At 42.7% G+C, this 20,450-nt stretch overlaps 1 protein-coding gene across 2 annotated transcripts in view; it reads left to right on the forward strand.

Moving 5' to 3' along the window:
- Positions 1 to 20,450, forward strand: part of LRRC28 (leucine rich repeat containing 28) — a 431,942-nt gene that overhangs the window by 319,600 nt on the left and 91,892 nt on the right. For both annotated transcript variants that reach the window (XM_085644518.1, XM_085644516.1), the window contains one exon: positions 3,868 to 3,970. In XM_085644518.1, the coding sequence (XP_085500644.1) occupies positions 3,868 to 3,970 (103 nt within the window). The remainder of the gene's footprint in view (positions 1 to 3,867; positions 3,971 to 20,450) is intronic.

Here is a 20,450-nt window from a genome sequence, read left to right on the forward strand (position 1 = left end):
ACAACCATAGGGTGGCTCCCTACTTAACCATTTCTTAACAGAATCGAGATTACTTAGTGATAACTAAAGGTTTCACCAAGTATCTGTAACTGATAGAAAGTGTCTGCTACATAGGCGCAACCCCATAGTGATCCTTTTTTATCAGCCTTTAATGCAATCTATCTGTTATATCCTACCTTGTGTGAACAAATCCTTTTTATGAGGATTTTCATATAGCCATATTATTTTGTAGCAGCACATACATTGGTGAGTAGTGACTAGTTCTTTGGGTGCAAGGAGGAGACAGGGACCACAGCCCCCAGGAGCTCTCGCAGCTGACACAGCCTGCGCCAAACACAATGCGCCTGGAGGTGTCTACTTCTTCTAGTTGAAGCTCAACTTCTGTAAAGGACAAATTATACTAACTTCCTGGACTTTATGAAGGAAAAGCAAGTGTGTCTTCATTAAAAAATGAACTCAAATCCTTGGTAAAGTTGAATGCATTGTTGATCTATCGGAGGCAATCTGTAGTGACTGTGACAAGTGGATTCATTCGTGCCCTCTACAGATGAGAGTAGAGTCTATACTTTTCCCTTTAAATTACTATGCATATCCATATGTGCAAAATCACCTGGAAGCCTCGTCCATTTTGCCCAACCCCCCTTAGTAGTATGCAAAGATCTCCCCACCTTTTGCCAGTATGATGAGCAGCTTACCATAAGGTCCCCCGCCCATTTCTAGCAACTTTTGGTGATGCCTTCTTGATGTGATGAATATGAGGACATCTCCACCAAAGAAAGATTTACTTTCTTTGTATATTTATGAGGAAGTACCCTTTTTGATGGGGATTCATCTATTTGTAGTCTCATCGTCTTCTAGAATTCATGTTTTCACAGATTTCTGGAAGAACACGCTTAAAGTACAATCACATTGATGAAATTAAATGCACAGAATGTCACTGAAGACATTCCCGCATGGTCCATTACACAACTGTAGTGTAGAATATGCACTAGATAGGTACTCAACGAGTTAGCACTTACTAATTAACCAGTAGAATGTACTCCAGTTGGGTAGATATTATATTGTGCCTAACGGTGGACTCATGTTGGATAAAGGGGCAGGTGAGGCTCTGTTCTGGCCCAAACACTCACACAGCTACTGACACACCCACACACATACTCAGACACTCACTCACACACCCATTCTGCCAATTGCATCCGCTCACAGACCTGCACAACCACTCTCACACCCACTCACGAACCCATAGTCATTCACTCACAAAGCCACTCACAGACCCGTGCAGCCACTCACACACCCATATAACCACCCACACTCCCATATAACCACCCACACTCCCACACCCATATAACCACCCATACAGCCACTCACACCCACTTACAGACCTATACAGCCACTCACACAACCAGCCAAAGGCCCATACAGCCACTCACACACCTATAGAGCCACTTACAAACCAACTCGCACACCCACTCACAGATCCACTCCACCCACACACCCTCAAAACTTCTCACACACCCACTCATACAATCATAGTCACACACCCACTCACATACCCTTACAGCTATTTACACACGCATAAAACCACTTACATACCCACAAAACCACTCACACACCCACAAAACCACTCACACACCCACAAAACCACTCACACCCACAAAACCACTCACACACCACTCATACACTCATACAAAAAATTACAGACCCACTCACATACCCATTCAGCCACTCACACACCCACTCACTGACCTATACAGCCACTCGCACTCCCAAAAGTTACAATTGGGAAATAAGATTTAATAAACCTTTGAAATTCACAAAAAATGGTTAAAGGAACTTTAGTTAGGAAATAACATTAAAAAAGGGTAGAAATTCACTGAAAAAAACAAAGGTTACAGGGACGTTGTAGTTAGTCTCAGATTTAACTCGTAGAAAACCATTGGAATTCAGCAGTTCTAGTTATCTGAGCTAACTATAAATTATGTCCCTGTAATGCACTGCTTATGACCTCATATATTACATCACTAATGACATGGTCAGTGACATCACTGGTGATATCATCCACAGAACCACTCACACACCCACTCACACCCCACAAACCTCTCATGCACCCACTCACAGACCCATACAACCACTCACCCATACATATACAGCCACTGACCCACCCATACAGTCACTAACACAGCCACTGACTCACGCATTCAGCCACTCACATCCACTCACTCACCAATACAGCTACTCACACACCCAGTCACTCACCCTTAAAACCACTCAAAAGAGCCACTCACACACCCACACAGCTTACATACCCATTCGTACATCCATATAAGCACTCAACAAAACAGCCACGTACACACCCAGTCACTCACCCATACATCCACTCACACAGCCACTCAGTCACCCATACAGCCACTGACCCATCCACTCGCCCGCCCATACAGTCACTCACACAGCCACTCACTCACTAGTGCCGCAACAAACACAGCCACCCACTTAACCATTCAGGTACTTACACACCCACTTATTCACCCACACAGCCACTCACACACGAATACATACAGTCACACGACCACTCACATAAAATGTTAGAAATAGTATCACTCATTAGTACTGCACAAAGTACACTAATTTAACTTTTGTGGTAGCTTAGTATAAATGTTTAACACTCAGAAACTTTTACAAAACACTCACAATCAGTGGATTATGTCATCAGTGATGTCATTTGAGATGTCATCGGTGATGTCACTGGCCATGACATTAATGATGTATTGTGTTCGTTCATAAGCAGTGCATTGTGGGGGCGTAAGTTATAGTTAGCTCAGGTAAATATAACTGCTGAATTTCAATGGTTTTGTAAGAGTGAAATCCGAGCATAACTAAAACGTCCTTGTAACCTTTGGTTTTAGGGCTTTGGATGCACTCTTTTCATTAGTCTATTCAGCAGTCATTCACATTTTTCTTCCATCACTGCAGCGAACAGCACACTGATCAGACACACAAATACCCACCTAAAAGAATTGCACTTCATTGTCAGAATGGCAGACCAATACTTTATGTAAAATGTCTAATGCTTTCTTTTTCTTTCCAGTCTAAATCCTCCTTTTTCATTTTTTTAGTCTTCCGTGGGTGTTTAAGCAGGTTACAGTACATCAGAGCCAATAGTACATTTTCTTTGCCCTAAAAAGAGCCATATTTTTGTTACCTGCGTAAGAACTAAACATAATAGAATTCTACTCCTCTTCTAAGTACACTTGCCTGCTAGGAAGAACCCATACTATTGTATTAAAATTGTATGGGATTTGTTTTTCAAATCTAAAATGGTAATAGCAAGCGTATGGCATTACATTTAGTTAACATATGCTCCTTTCTTTTGATTTCTGTAGCATATACTTAAAAATAAAAATTTAAGCATCCCACCAGCTTTCCAAGGCCAGACCTATTATATTTGTCAGTACATGTTTTTCGTGCATTCATAATAATAAAGCATAGCAACATGTTAAAAAAAAACAAGGTAATTCTTAATTTGTTTCATTATGTGATGTATTGTTTTGTAACTGTGAGAGCTACAGAAGGTAAACTTTTCTCACCAGGGCATTGTTTCCCTTCTGTTCTTCACACTGCTGTTGTCACCTTTGAGACCAGTGCATGCAAAGGCAGTGTTAGCGCCCTGGTAACCTCTACAGGACTTTATGTATCTGAAAATAATATTATCTCAAGAAAATTCGTTTAACAAATTGTATATTTCTATTTACTTAAAAAAACTTTTTTTGTATTGTTTTATAACTGTGTTTTCTGAAAGCATTTTGTATGCTGCATTTTACGCTGATCTACAAATGAAGGATGCTCACTTTGTGTATTTCTTTTCATAAGATTTAGGGCGGTCACGGGAACTGCAGTTTGTGTATGTGGATAACAACATTCACCTGAAAGGACTTCCATCATTTCTTTACAACAAAGTGATCGGTTGTAGTGGGTAAGAACAAGTCTTTTCAATTTTATGTGAATTCCTTGTACAGGGGCCCCAACCCTCTATAGTACACAGATATAGCTCGAAAGGCTGCAGTTAACTGTATTCCTATTTCGGAGGTTTGGAATGGTTAAAAGACATTTAAAATCTTTGATGTGCCTTAATAGTCAGTAGCATTTAAAATCGGATTATGGAGACTTATCCGAGTAACCATAAGACCCACCAGCAATATACAATAGTTTCATGTGTTTTTATCAGTTGTACAGAAACAATTTTTTATTAGCACAGACTCTCTTCTGCTAATGCTCAGTGTGTAACTTAAAACAAGATGACTAGCAACAAATGTGTTTCATTCAGCAGCCAGAAATCCAACGATGTGATGTTATTCAACAGGGTATTGTATTCTTTCATCTCCTAGAGTGGCTAGAATTTGGAACACATTTGCAGACATATTAAATAGACCGTTTCTAACCACTAGTAGAGTAACCGTTGTGAGAGCAGACAGCCTAGCCCATATCAGCTATTACTTTGTATTAAGCCCTCAATTTCGTCAGTGGTTTTTCCAAAACGTTACCCCTCTTTTTTTTTTTTACCCAAGCAGCTATGTGTAGGGGAATGCGTTTTAAAAGAGATGAATCCCTCGTGATCAATGATTGGTGTTTAATCATTGTACCAGTGGAGGCTGGCAGAGAACAGGGGTGGTAAGGCGGGGCAGTTTGAATTAAAAAAAAAATGCAACAAAAAAAACACTTACTTGGGTTTTGTTTTTACTGTGTGTTCTCTTTATATTCAATAAACTGATTTGAAATAAAAAAAACACGTAACTTTCCGCAGCTGCCGTCTCTCCGTCGTTCCTTCTCTTCCTGGCAAGTCCAGAATCAGGAAGCACCCGGGCTCCCCTAAGCCAATCACAACGCTGCAATACTGCGTTGATTGGTTCCCCTAAGCCAATCACAACGCTGCATTGCAGCGTTGTGATTCATCTGAGCGACGAGGTTCGGCGCTCATATGGGGACTGTGGGCCTGGGCATATTCCCCACCAGGCTGTGTAATGCAGCCTGGTAGGGAACATGCTAAGTGCGCATGACGCTTTGGCCGGGCCAAGATTGCCAGCCAAGCAGTCATGCACACTTTGAGAGTGTGCACTCACCACTCCTCCCAGGCTCTGACCCCATCCCCGCCCTAATCCAACCCCACAGCAAAGAAAAATAAAATGATAATAACAGAGTTATCATTTTATTTTTATTTTTTTCTGCTCTCAGAGCAGAGGGGCGACACTCTCGGCTTAGCCGAGGAGCCGCCCCTGCATTGGACCTTTAGTGAAAGATTTTTGGCAGTTGAAAGAAACATGCCCAGAACATTTTCCTCCTACCAACAAAGACATCCGTATCAAAGGCAGCCATTTGTTTGGCCACGGATAACCATTCCAATAGGGTAAGAACACTATCTTTCCTACAATGTTTACAGATTGTCAGGTGTATAAAGTCTCTTGTCCTTGCCAGTAGTATAAGATGAAATAACATATCACAATGTTGTCTTGCTTAATCTAATGTTCTTGTGTTGAATCCCAAACATAATTACAAAAGGGTCTTCCTCAACTGCATGGCTGAACATCTTTTGAAGTGCCTTCAATACCTCACACCATAAAGGTTGGTGTGCGTAGCAGCTAAAAACATGAAATCGTCTTTCTTGTCTGCTCTGCATTTAGGGCATCAGAACGGTGACTCAGGCAATTTCTTCAGTGTCAAATATAACCAGAATATTGTAAATAAGTGAATTATGTTTAGTATTTGGACAAATCTCCTTGTGCAGACTATCATACTTGAGATGTAGTTGAATCGTTAAGGCTTTGCAAGCTGTCCACTTCGAAAAGCTCTGATGTCTCCAATTTGCTTTCCTCTATCTCTTGTAAAAGGTGGTGCTATTGTTCTAATGAGAGACTTCGCTTATCATTGAGACAACTAGGAGTGCCTGATGTGTGCCATAATGCTTAACAAAGGCAAGAATATTGTGTTCCAAATAATTCCATTATCTCCCACTAAGTTTTAGAAGCCAACTGTAACATCTTCCATATTACCTTTTTAACCCCTTCGCTGCTGCGGACATTCCGCTGCAGCGCTGGGGGGGGCAGGGAGGCAGCGCGGTGGGCCTGTGCTCATGACGGAGCCGCTCCGTCATGAGCCACAGTTGAGCTGTGCTCATGACGGAACGGTTCCGTCATGACTCCGCCCATTTGCGTTGTCCCCCCGCACAGGCGGGGAAACAGCGCCGCGTAGGCGGAGCGGCCGCCAACGGGCGTGTCATGACGGAACCGCTCCGTCATGAGCACACGGCAACCGTGGCTCATGACGGAACGGTTCCGTCATGAGCGGGGAAGGGGTTAAAGAATTTCGGTGTTGCAAATTTATATGCTTGCCCTCTCCACTCTTTAGATGTGGTCATTGCTAAAAGCCTTTTCCGGGGACTTGTTCAATTAGTTAGCAATCTAGACTGTTTTATTTGTGAAATTCAGCAGTATAATTGAAGATCTGGAAATGTACAGCCTCCCTTTCCTTAGTTTTCATGTTTTTCCAAGCTAGTGTATGACCCCTGTTCCCTCAAGAAAAGTCGCTTAACATACCATATATCTGCCAAAAATCTCTCTGATTAAGAAATACTGGCATTGCATTAAAGATAAAGGAATATTTAGGCAGCACTTTCATTTAGAGTATGTTGATTCTTCCAATTTGATTTATGGAAATACCCTTCCATTTTTCTAATTAACACCTTGATTTATTAGCAGAGATTTTCTTTACGGTAATATTGGCTATCATTTCAGGTTTTGGGCCAAACGTAGCAGCACTCTGTTATCTGCTCTTACCTTTTATTGTTCCGCTTTTTTATTGACTATTCCACACCGTTGTTTCAGGCTTATATTTGTTCATTAGCTAACCTGAAGTCTTTGGAAAAAACTACAAATAATTCCCTCTGCTTTTGGAATGCTAGTTTCTGGCTGCAAAAATAGTAAAATCATTGGCATATAATGCAGCCTTTATTCTCCAAAGAGAATTGGAGAATATGGACAGACTTCATTCACAAGGGCTTAGTATCTTAAATGACACAAAATAACCTTTAACCAAAACCCAGATCTCCCCAAACGTTCCATAACAAGGTCCAGTTAACTCAATATGATGGCTTATAAACGGTGATTAGGTGAACAGCTAGTGGAAGTTTCTTTGTTATGGCAATATCAACTTCACCAATTAGAGCCTGTGTTAGATAATTGAGATGTCTACCCTGAATAAAGCACTTTGGGGTGTTGTGCGCTGCTTATAAATAACTTTGCAACCACTTGGCCAAGAGGGAAGAGTTTGGATCTGTATTTAATAAGAGAATCGGGCAATAGTTTTCACAATATTTTAACATTTCCCCAGCTTTTGAATAAGACCTAAATTGTCTACTCTCCATGTATGGGGTACCGGACGCACTTCAGTGATCCCATTGAATAATTTAACAAATAGAGGCACTTAGGCGTTCTTATTTGCAACACTCTGTGGCAAGCCCATCAGGGTCTGCTGATTTGCCTTCCTTTTGATTCAAAATAATTTCTACTATTTCATTAAGAGTTATGGCAGATTCCAAAAATGTTCTCTTCTAAAGTAATATTTGGAAGATTTACCTCTTGAAGCTAATATCTATTTCCTTTGCGACTGGATGAGACTCTTCCATGTACAGAGACTTGAAACAGAGCTTGCAACTCTGTTCTAACCTCCTCCTCCTCTGAGTTTGTTTTAGTAGTCATATTGTTTCTTTGGACTTGAAAAATTGTGTTTCATGATCGATCAGCTTTGGATTTCCAAGGTAGAATGTCTCTGATCTTCTCCCCTGTGCTCAAAGGTTTTAAACTTTGTAGCTTATCATTTTTATATATTGTAATATCTGGAGTAGTTTGATATTTTGATTTGCCTTGATTGAGTTGTGTTTGGATTAATGATTTTTATTTATTGTATTTTCTACCATTATCTGTGCATAAAGTTTTATTTATTAGGTCTCGCCTGAGCCAGCGCTTTAGCGCTGCTCTGGCGAGAGCTTTAGTAAACGGGGGATTTGAAAGTGCAAACTAGTGCTTTTCAGGCCTCCAAATGCAGTGCATGTGCGCGCGCACCATTTGGCAGCCTGCCTGATCACTTTCGCGGCCGCTTTGATGTTCTCAGTGAACATCAAAGCGGCTGCGAAAGTGATCACCATTTGCCACCCCCTCCCTTATCCCACTTCTCTTCTCCCTCGCAAACTTGCCACGTTCCTCCGTTGTCCCTTTGTAGCCCTAACGTAAAGTTCACTTAAAACCCCACTTCTCTTCTCCCTCGTCAACACACTACTGACCCTCACTTGTTGATTCAGACCTGTGATGCAGTGACACCCCTGCCAGGCTCAGACTGTAGAAATGCTGTATTTGCTTCTTTCTGCGAACCCTTTCTTAACGCAGGCTTGTCATCGCTGTGCCCCCACACTAGGCCTAGGCTGTCACTGGGAGACGCACACAGGAGTAACTGTTGTTCGTGTCTCCTCTCTTCTTTGATCCGGATCAGTTCTGAAGAGACGAGAGAGGGAGCCTGGTCCAGAAGGCTGAGCATCGTGTCATGCAGCTGACAGCTCTGGGCTGACGAATAGATTGCTGATGCTCAGGCCTGGCTCCTAAAGATAAAACATATATATGAGCTATTCATTTAGATTGAAAGTTTGGTGTCAGCACAGACTCTCACATTGGAATATGGTAGGTAACTTGGCATGAAATGCCACACCGGCATGAGATCTAAGCTGTCTGAGAGAGCCTTGTGCTTGCCTGCAGCCAGCTAAAGGGGGTCAATACATTTCAGCGGGAGAAGCAGAGGCCCTACTCACATCATAATGACATTGTTTGCAATCTACCAAACTCTGGCTACACAGGGGTGATTTTCCAAACCAAGAAATTGGGTCGGATAATTGTTCCAAAATTGCCAAATTGTGTTTTAGTATTCTTAGAATTCGGTCATCCTATATTTTTCAAGACGCAGTCTGTCCCTGGCATCGTGACTTCTCTGCCCGGCGGGTAATGTACATAGCGAGGGACAGCAAGATGGGTCGGAATGTCTTTGGTGTGAGCTGGGCTAAACTCGCAACTGGAGCTGGAAGGAGAGAGAGCTCCCGCTGACTTAACCAGAATACCTCCCTGCAAGGGTTGGCACTTAGGCTGGCTGCTACCTACCTCCTGGACAGAACTCATCTTAAATGAAGGGAAAGTGGGAGGAAACAATGGAGATTTTTATGTTTAGAGAACTGGACTAGGGTCACCCCCCCAGTGCATTATAATGAACACTGCAGGAACTCGCTGAACCGCATACGTGCCGTTCATAAGTAGCTTATATTGGAACACGAAGGCACCACATGTGTGCCTACTAGCAGAAGCCTCAACTAGGGAGAATGTCCCCCTCTTAGATATCAAGCAGGCTAGAAGACTGAGAAGGCCAGAGTCAAAGAGCCCTGACGGAAAGGCCAAGAAACCCTGCTAAAAGGCATGCTGATGGAGAGCTGTGGCGATGTGCCGCAGATGAAGGAACCCATCCAGAGAACTTAAGCAACCAACAGAAACACCGGCTCAGAAACTGGATGTCTCAGCTAGAACACCACTCCTGTAATTAAACACCATCAAAACTGAAACAAAGAGGCAACTTGAAACCCGCAGGTAACTGTCTCTATGAACATCCTCGAGGGGAGTTGAACTGTCTGGGGCCCTGCTGCCTGCTGCCTTCTGCCTTTAGACTTGCGACCCCCTCTGACAGTGTCTGCAATCATACGCAGCTCACCTCCCCCACTCGCAATAACATTGAGATGACCTAACACCAAACTGTATCACAAATGTAATCCCAGCCCGGGGCGCACTAACTAACACAAATTAACAAGTTGCTGTGAGAAAGCTTCACAGGAACCCCACCAGCGACGCCATATGAACAGCAGGCAGCCACAACACGTCTCCCCCAACTTTGCGAGGAGGAACGGGGTGACGACTGCAGTGTGCACTTTTACGGGCGCTCAGGGCCCGTTATTAAAAAATGCTTTAAGTTCAACAGGAAACTTCTACCAGGGCCGTAGTGTCCTCGCTTTCAGCGGCCTTGCATGTTGTCATGTGCTGTGGCATTATATTAAGCCACTCTTGAACACTGCCTGCTCCTGCGTATTAAGTTTCCGAGGGGGACGGTGTTACACCTGCAGTGTGCGCTCTTTCATGCCATGCTTTTAGGCCTAATGTGTTGTCCTTTAGTTATCACGTGCTCCTGGCTTCCGTTTACTTTTACAAAGTATATGTAACAGAGCGCTGAATAACTTTGCGAAGAGGGACGGGGTACGACTGCAGTGTGCGCTCCTTCGCCACCATGCTTTGTTGTCCTTTACTTATAATGTTTATGGAGCGGCGCGCAAGGACCATCTGTTTTTAAAAACTGCTTTCAATTAAATAACAAGCATTGGCATAGCCAATAGGTCTCGCTTTTGGGACCTTATAAGTATTTAGTTATCCAGCACAATATCCTTGGTGCAACAACATCAACTGTTGCATGGCTAAACACTTATAAGGTCCCAAAGGCGAGACCTATTGGCTATTGTCTGCAGTTTTTTCTTTTTGTTATGATGGCGAATAGTAATACTCAAAGTAATGATGTACAAACTGCGTAATTCACCGTCTTGTCCCAGTTAAACAAATATTATTTTCTGTCTCCTTTGATAGTTTAGCACCCAAATCTATTTCTATAGGAGGGATCGTTCAAAAGTCCATCTAGTTCTAGCTCCCCTATTAGACTGTTAGCCCAGCTTTAATTGATTGCAAAGCTGGATAATTTGATTGTAAAGACAATTAATGCTCCTGTATCCCTAACCAATGTACTGTTTATCAAAAATAGTCTAATATGGCATGGTAGACAAATCTACCAGAGTAGAAAGAATATTCCCATTTTAACTCCTGCCTGTGACTCCATGCAGTTCTTACATTTAAATATTTTATAAGGGTTGGCCTAGTTTTAGAAATTTTAGTCCAAGCTTTTAGCATTCAGTCAAACCAGCTCTTTGTTCAGGATTACTTTCAAATCCACAGCTAAGAAATATTTGGGATAGTTGGCCACATAATAATGTATGCATAGAACATTCTGGGTGTTTTTGATGAGCCACTTACATTGAGATTACTGTAACTAGGTTACCTTTAACTAATAACAGACCTATTGCCCATCCACCTTTTTGATCTGCTTATTAGTTAACTATTTCTGTCCCACTTCTGTGAACATTGTAGTCAATTTATGTTCCAGAACCATCATTTAAACTGTGACACTCTTCAGTGATCCACGAGAAAATGTACTTCTACTCTATGACTACAGTGGACTTTGATTTGGCAGTTTGAGAACATTTTGCTTCTGTATGCTGAAGTGCACCTTCTACTCTGATTTGCCCCGTCCTACACCATTTTCTCATTGTAGAGAGCCCCCGCCCCGTCAGACCCATAGTGTCTTTTCAGTTACCTTTGAGCCTTTTCCCCATTGTTTGTGCCTGTTACATATCAACATGTTCTGGTGCTAGTTCTTTTGCCTTTTGTGGTTTCATTTGGTTTTTGATTCTTTAAAATACATTCTATTCCTCCACGTTAAACCTGGAAATTTGAACTCTACTGTTATGCGCAAGCTTCTTATCAAGTACTACCTCTTATTCTCTATAACTTTGGAGGTATCTGACTAGATAGTAAACTTTAGAGTATCTACCTGAAGGTATTTCTCAACAAGTGCTCTCGTTAGGACTTTCTCTTTTAGTGAGTGGCTTAAAAAATAACTAGAAGTTTCTTAAGTTACCTTCTATCTGGGTTTAAATGAAAGGATTTTGGATTCACCCTTTGAATGTATGTTGCCATTTCCTCAATGGGAGTGTCTTTCCAAAATCAGTTACTGAGCAGCTCAGCTACAATAGATTTAATGTTCTCTCCTTCTGATATTTCCGGAATTCTGTTAGTACCTAGGTTGTTACACCTGATATGTTTTTATGTTGCCTCTAGTCTTCCAGCCAAAGAGTCTATTTTTGACTGTAGTCTAGTGATTACTTGGGAATTTTCTAGCATCTTATCTGATATTTGCTGCAGCTAGGTTTTTTGTTCTGGCAAATAACTCTTCCAGCTTTTTATTTAAGTTACCAAGTAACCTGAATGTCATTATGATACATAGAGTATCACATTTTCCAAGTATTTCTTGTTTCATGATTATAATCAATTTGTGAAGTCTCTTCTCTAATGAAGTGTCTCCCACCAAGAACGTATCACAAGGCAGTGAAAGAAAATGTGAAGTTGCACATGATATATCTTAGCTGGTGACTACTGACTTCATTATTTCCTTTATTTAGTTCTAAATCAAATCCTTAATCCTGTTCTGTTATATTTCTGTCTATACCTGCCGGTTCGCTGAAAGAGTTCTTTAAAGCGATATCTGTATATGGCTCACTCATGGGTAACTGCTTAGGTTGCTTCTTGCCTTGGGAGGTTTGACTACTTGCTTTGGGTATTGATTCTTCAAGGTTTCAGAGGTGACTTGTGTAACTTGTCTTTTGTAGACCCTACCACTGACTCCAGTATAATTTCCTTACTCATGCTGGATCCTATATTGAGATTCTTGGGTCGATCGCTTGCTGGTGGCAGGTGAAGCTCTTTCAGCACTTTATTTCCCAAACTCTCCCTCTTTTTTAGAAGCATCAGCACCTGTTGCCTCTGTTGTGTTTGTGTAACTCTCACTTGTTGAAACATCAAAACATAAATTGATAGTTTCATGTTTACTTTTTTTCACAGCTGCTGGAATTTATTAGGTTTGCTAATTAGTTTATGTATTGTCTGATTCAACACAAACTCCTCAAGTTTAGTTTCTCTGGATCTTGATATCCGCCCCCCCCCCCCCCCCCCAAGATTTTCCATTTTTTATTTAGCTTACCATGTGAAAAACTCTGCCAGGGTTTAGGGGTCTTCCAGTTTACACCTATTGTTATCTTCCACCACCCCTACCATTAGTCCCATTACTAGTAGCTGTTTTAACTGTTACTGATGAAGATGAAATTCTTGTTCTTACTTCTGAGCACTTACTTTTTAGTTTTCTGCCCTGGATTCCCTGGCTTTTCCTTGCTGCTATGCTATTTAACTTCAGAAGAGTTTGTCCACTACCTCTAATTATAGTCCAGACATATAGATCCAAAACGTCCCATTATAGAGCCTGACTAGTTTGCCTTAATTCAGTGGTGGGCTTAAGATATATCATCAATCCACCTCGCCATGGTAGGAGAAAGTCTGTACCCCTCTCTTGTCACTAAGGCTTTGTCCTGCACCGTCTTCGCAAACTCTGGATGGAAAGGCTGATCTACCGCAACTTCTCCCACCTCCAAGTCTGATTTCTCTTGGGTGCTGTTAGTCTTCTTCATCTCCATGGTCTTCAATAAAATGCTGAGTTGGGGGTAGGTGCTGCCTACAATGCATTGTCCTCGACCATTGGCTGGTGGAGCATCTGCAACCCATGCCATTAGCTTAAAACACTGCTTCAACATCCTTTGTCTCCAGGAAACCACAGCTGCTCTTTCCACTGACCCCCCAACCCCCACAATAATAATAATCCACATTTGGAAAGCGCGAACAATCAAGGGTCTCTAGGCGCTGGGGGCCGTCGGGAAGATTAAGCAAGCTATTGCCCAGAGTCACATGGTGCTGGGCTAATCTGCCGCCGGCGCCAGGGATCGAACTGTGATCCCCAGATTCCGGAGGCAGTCGCCCTGGCTGCGACGCCACACCTCTTCCCTTCCCAACAAGGTGTTTATTCCATGGAAACCGCTGGAGCAAGAAATCCCATAGTAAAACTATTTTAAGAACAGGATGGAATAAAATCAAAAATTCTATCTTTTTAAAGAGGAAGCTACTAAGATGTTAGTAAGCATCCAAACCAAGAGAGTTTGGCAGGACCAGTAAAGCTCCTGACTGTGCTAGCTCACAGCCGCCGTGTTCCCTCATATGCTGTTGATTTCGCCTATTATCTCTGTCGTGTTCCTGTAAAACAATACCTTTTGAAGACCTACTTAAGCGGGTGTCAGTTATGAGCAAGGACTTGAACATAGCGATTCAGGCTTTCTCAGAGTTTCTTAAACACTCCTAGGGAAATAGAAGTGTAATTTTCCTCATAGTGCTTAATGAAACCTCTTCTATTCTGTCTTGTGAGGCCATGAGGCATTCTATAGACAGACTTGAAGATGGTTTTGAAAAAAAACAGTTTACTAGGTAACATATATTGACATCAGAATGTTCAAGGACTTATTTTCTAGTTTAATGCCACTATGTGTAAGTAAGTGTCAATAGCATTATAACAAAGAATGTATTACAGGTACCTAAATCAGAGAGCAACTAATCAATTTATCAGTGCAAATGAAAGATATTTACTGAGCTCGAAAGTACAAGTGGAGTCTAGTGAGTACATAACGTATATTTACAAACTTGCCCTAAAATGATTTTTTGCATCAGATAAATGAAAAAGATTGGTATATATATTTCATCAAAAACATTTGTGATGAAGACGTCAATCAGCATATTCCTCACCTTGTGAATTCCCCTAGACATCTGGCCGGATCTGGCAAATTTTTATAGCTATTCCCTGGCATCTTGGCAGATAGCAACTCATGTTCTGGAGTCTGGAGTGTACCCTCAGTGCTGGAAGAAAAAGCCTAATGGAGATCTGGGAGTTAAAAAAATCTCCACCCGATTTCCTTGCTGCCTGCCCCAGCAAAAATCCTGGAGAAGCTTATCGACCGGGAATTAGCTCAGTTCTTTATCGACCATGAACTCATGGACCCTTCTCAAAACTGGTTTAGAAGGAACTACAGCAGTGACTCTGTGCTGCTGGAGGCATCTGATTCGATTTGCCGCCAAGTAGATCAATGTGGTGCGGCTATTTTGGTCAAGCTCCATCTGTCCACAGCCTTTGGCACCATATCTCAATCTCTGTTGGTTCAAAGGCTGCGACAGGCCAGGCTGAGAGATATTGCCCTAGACCGCTGGAGTCCTTTCTTACGAATAGGTCTCTGATAGTCAGCTGCAGGTATTTTTGGGCTAAACCTTTTCAGCTTCCTGTGAAGTTCCACAGGGTTCTTCCCTCAGTCCTACCTTATTTAACCTGTATTTCACCCGTCTGGCGAAACTGGTATGTTTCTGTGGTTTCCAGGTGTTGTCCTATGTGGACGACACCTAAATCATCATCTCCATTTCCAAAGATTGGTAAGAGATGGCAGACTGATGTAGGGTCTGTATGGCCGAAGTTAGTATCTGGATGAGGGAGATTTGGCTTAAAATGAATGAGGAGAAAACAGAGATTGGAGTTTTTGGGGCAGGCAACTTGATTTGGAATGATCGTTGGCGGCCTCAAACCTGCAACCACACCCCATCCCAGGGACCACTGCAAAGAGTCTGGCAGTTATCTTTGATGATACATTGACGTTTGACTCCCATGTTAATAGAACAGTAAGCTCTTGATTTTGGATTTTTAAGATCTTGAAGAAAATTCTTTCCTATCTTCCTGGGGAGCAAAAGGTGTCAGTAGTCATTGCGTTCCTCACATCTCGCCTTGACAACTGTAACACCCTGTATTTAAATGCCAACCAATATACTTTGAACAAGCTTCAGCTTATCCAAAATGCAGCAGCTCCGTTGGTCCTGGGTTTGCCTAAACCAATCCGAGTAAGAGAGGGCTTGAGGACTCTACGCTGGCTGCTAGTGAGGATGCGGGTAACTTTTAAAGCCCTATACCTGGTACTCAAGGCTATCCATCAGCAGGGCTCATGCTATCTTAAAGCCGCCGATAACTGGCATATGCCCAGCAGACTTCGGAGATCGGCAGGATGGGGGAAGTTGACTGTTTCCAGGTTCTGGAAAGCTAGATGGGGGAGCGAACTTTCTCAGTGGCAGCTGCCAGGCTGTGGAACACACTTCTGGAATATATTAGGAATTTAAACTCTTATTCAAGTTTTTGCTGGCAGGTGAATACCTGATTATTTGGATAATTTTTCTGCCCAGAGTGACTCCCCGGTTTTGCTGCATCTATTTTACTAGGGCTTGTTCTCCTGGTTCCTTACCTGGTGACAGCGATTTGATGCCATTCGGTTTTATGCGCTTTTCAAATTCATTGTGCAGCTTCACGTCGGAACCGTCCGTCCCAGTTGTGATGTAGGGGCCACTAAATAAGCAAGACCTCCACGCACTGAGGTCAGTTCCTTTCTTCTACTGCTTTCTGACGATGATTCAGAGCCCCATTGAATCCTGTCAGCATGATAATTTCTATTGCCTCAAACTTTCAATTGTGCTAGGGACATGTCCCCTCCAACATCCACATTGTTCAAACCATGCAGGACAGCTAACTGCCAAATGTAAGTGACAGACAACCACAAAGTCTGCCTTTGGTGTCTCGCCTCCAAGCTTGACTCTGCGTTGTGTGACTGCTGCCTGAAAATGAACTGAAATGTCATCCACGACCACAAAACCAAACTTGCGTTGCTGAACTCCGAAGGAAGTCAAAGAAGGCCCGGTCTCTGTCGAAGTCGATGGTGTAATTGTGCTTGCACCCATGAGGCTGTTCTGTTGAGCAATCTTCGGCAAAGTCACAAAGCTATGGTAAGTCCAAGAAGTTCAAAAAAACATAAGAAATCCAAACACTACTTCTCCTACTTAGCACCACTTGGAGTTGTATGATGTCCCAAGTACCTCTAGGCTGCAGAGTCGTGTCACTCCCACCCCTTTCTGCCCTTTCTGAACCATTTCCGAAGCTGCTCTCAAAGTGCTCTGACGTCCCAGGGCCATCGGCAATGTCACAACTTTGGGAGTTGAAAATTGCCCTAGATAAAAACTTTGGCAATCTTCAGGATCTCCTGGAGTGCCTCCAGGCTCTGCGTATCCGAGGCATGCTTCTGTCTGGTCACTGCTGCTGGGTTCTCAGCTGACCTTGATGCTGGCCCATTCTTTGAGCATGACCCCACCGAATCATGTAGTGGCACAATGTTTGACGCCCCTTTGGCATCGCGACAACAGCATCACCAGGTGGATCCAATAGTTCTCATCCAGGGGATCCTCATTAATAGTCATAAGCACTGAGTAGTCCCGCCCACGGACAGGGACCCCGGAGCACTTCTTTAAAAAAATGTACTATATATATATATATATATATATATATATATATCGGGCACGTTCTGTTTCACGTTGTTTATTGCAGCAACGTTAAGCTAAGAAGGTAACGTGTATCGGCCGTGAGCGGCCTTTTTCACAACACAGAGCAATTACCATTTTGTTCTTTTTATACATTGCTTTTTTAAGTGACGTGCATCAAAATTTCTTAAAGTAAGAAAGAGCAAACCCAATCTGTGACATTTACTGGGATCACATACACGGTTCTCAATGAACCACAATCCCACAGTGATATCATCTGACATATTGCCTCAAATCATTGTACGTCATAAAGTGCCTAAAGTTCTCAATGTCACAATTGCAAACCACATTCTGTTCAAGAGTAGATTGTTCCATTAAAACATCCATGCAAAAATACTGAAAGGTGGCTAAAATCATTCAATATAGTTTCAACAGTTAATACATGATTAATCTAATGAACATCGTAGCTACAACCTTGATCGCAGTTCTCTAAAATCTGCAATTGTGGAAAGTTGTATGGAGTACTTAATATAATACATATATTTATATCTGCAGCCTATAGAAGTAAAATATGGACAGATTACATCTACTTCTCTTTTAAAATCATAGCAATCAATACAATTCATGCAAAGAAAAAAGCTGCATATACAAAGCCTTCCACAAAACCTTTATTTAAAAGCCAAAAGTAAAGGGAATATGAGGCATTGTTAACCAATAGGCTGCACTCAAAGAGTAAGCTTAAAAAACTGGCACTGCGCCTTTAAGAACCTCACAGTACCCCATGTATCTCATCATGTGCTGTAGGTGACCGCTAGGTCAGTTAATTTTTACGGTTCATTCAGTTACGATCCTGGAACACTGAGCTCTCCTTTTTTGACTTTGTCAGAAAATCTTTTCAGAACAGTTTCTAACCGCTTACACTTGATAGTTACCAATATCTGCTATACTGACAGCCTTTTTTCTGACAGAAAATATTTTTATTCTGTCAGAAAATATTTTTTTATCTTTTTTATTTTGTCACAAATGCGGTCACCCTTTGTAAAGTGCCCTTGTGGGAAGAAGAAGGTCCAGGCTGACACTCATGTAGTCTGCATTGTCTGCCTGCCAGAGTCCCACCATCCTGACTCTTGTCTTTACTGCCAGAAACTATCAAGGCGAACTCTGAAGGATAGAGAGAAGATAAGACGACATTGACTCCTGGAGAGAGGATCATCTATAAGAGGCCTTGGGGGACATCTAACTACCTCCATAGAGCCCTCCTCTTGTCCAAAAGAACATCAGAGAAGCAGATCTACAGAAAAACGGAAAAAAAACAGATCCAGATTGACGACAAGAGGTAGAATATAGAAGAAAATACCGGTCTCTTCACTGTCGATGTTGAGAATGCCGTCAAAAGTGATGTTGGTGTACCACTCGACATCGGAACCCACATCGTCGTCAGAAAGGACTCACCGATCAACGCCGATACACGCCTCGAATCCTTTGCCATCAAAGTCAACGAGACAATGCAACATACATCGATATCGAGACCTGTCACACAGTTTAGACAGCCTGGGCGCACAAGTCAACGATGTAGAGAACGCAGTCGACAACGACATAGATGCCTACAGATACCACTCACACAATTTTGAAAAAGAAACCGACAACTCACAAGAATATGACAGAATTACCTCAAATGTCACCTGCAGAGGTGCACATTGTTGGAGTGACCATAACTCGCCGTGAACACTCTCTAGGTCTCGTTCACAGTCCTCAGGCAACAGCTCGCCAAGTTGGAGGGAAGCCCTGAAGAAAGAAATGCTGCCTGCAACATCTGATTCTGAATATTCTCAGGCATACTCTCCATACAGGCCTCGTACTCTGTCCCCCAAGAGAACCCCTCCACCACAGTTCTCACCAAGTACTGTATCAGTTCCTCCTAAATCTACCAGTGCTACGCCATGTATGAGTGTGTCTTCACCACGTCCAAAGTATAGAAGCCCTCTGCATCACCGCTCTAGATCTCAAACAAGGTTCAGAACCAGATCCAGGTCTGCAAGATCAAGAACTCGTACGGATTCCACCAGGCTCAGATGCAGGACACCATCGTGGTCTACATCTTCCAGTTCATCGATCAAGACTACTATTGCATACTCTTTCAGACACCACCAGCAAGAGAGTCAGCGGTGATGATATATTGACATTCAGTGAGATCCTAATCAGGGATGCGATAAAGCTAAACTTAGACATCCCGACGCAACCTACAACACCTTCTGTGATTTTCGAAACCTTGTATTACAGAACAGCATCACGTCCACTCTTACCTCTTGTACCTAGTCTTATAGAACCGGCAATGCAGCTGTTCCTAACGCCAGCAGCCTTAAGGACCACACCATCACAGATCCTGAAGGAGTATAAAGCACCTGATCAGGACCCATTGTTTCTCAGGGCTGACCCTCTCTGTATTCAGTTATTGTGGCAGCTGCACATTAGTCACATTCTGATGCAACTTCTTCATCCTTGGTACCAACGGATAAGGAATGCAAATAGATGGATGCACTGGGAAGAAATTGTGCGGAACTTCGGCGTCCTTCATGAAGGTGGCTAGGGCATCAGCTTTACTCTGATAATATGACAGATAACTCTGCGATTCATTGTCAAAATTCCCTGAAAAGCTTTTAAGGAAGACAGACAAGATATCCTGGAGGTTCTCAATTAAGGCAGCTTGGTCTCTAATCAGATCATATGCGCAGCTGCAGATGCGTCCAATTTGTCCGCCCATGGGTATGCACCTGATGTATATGCAAGAAGATCTTCCAGGCTACACCTCACAGGGTTAAAATCTGAGGCTCAACCCAGCATAATGAACCTCCTATTCTTTGGCAACACCCTCTTCGGTTCTCTTGCAGATGAAGAGATGTCTAGAATGAAGAGTTCTGTAAGCCTTACAAGCCCTACAATAGCAGGTTCTTCCAGCAGAGGGTTCACACCCCAGCAGCAGGCAAGATCCCACTACCATCTTCGTAGGCCATCCAGAGAAAGGGGTACACAGCAACATCAGCAGCCTGAAGCCCCAGGAAAACCTGCTGCAAAGCAATAAAGTACTACTTCCCCCTTCACTGTTCCTTGCTCCAGTGGGAGGGAAGTATTGCCAATTACTGGCAAGAGTTGAAATCCATCACGAATGACTGGGTCTTGAATATAGTGCAGAATGGCTATTCAGTCCCCTTCAAGTCCCCTCCTCCGATGGTCCCGCTGACAAAAGCATCCTGGCACCAGATAGACCCCTTGCAGTCGGAAGTCAACAACTTG

The sequence above is a fragment of the Triturus cristatus genome, chromosome 3_1 (assembly GCF_964204655.1).
Source record: "Triturus cristatus chromosome 3_1, aTriCri1.1, whole genome shotgun sequence".
NCBI classification, from domain to species: Eukaryota; Metazoa; Chordata; class Amphibia; order Caudata; family Salamandridae; genus Triturus; species Triturus cristatus.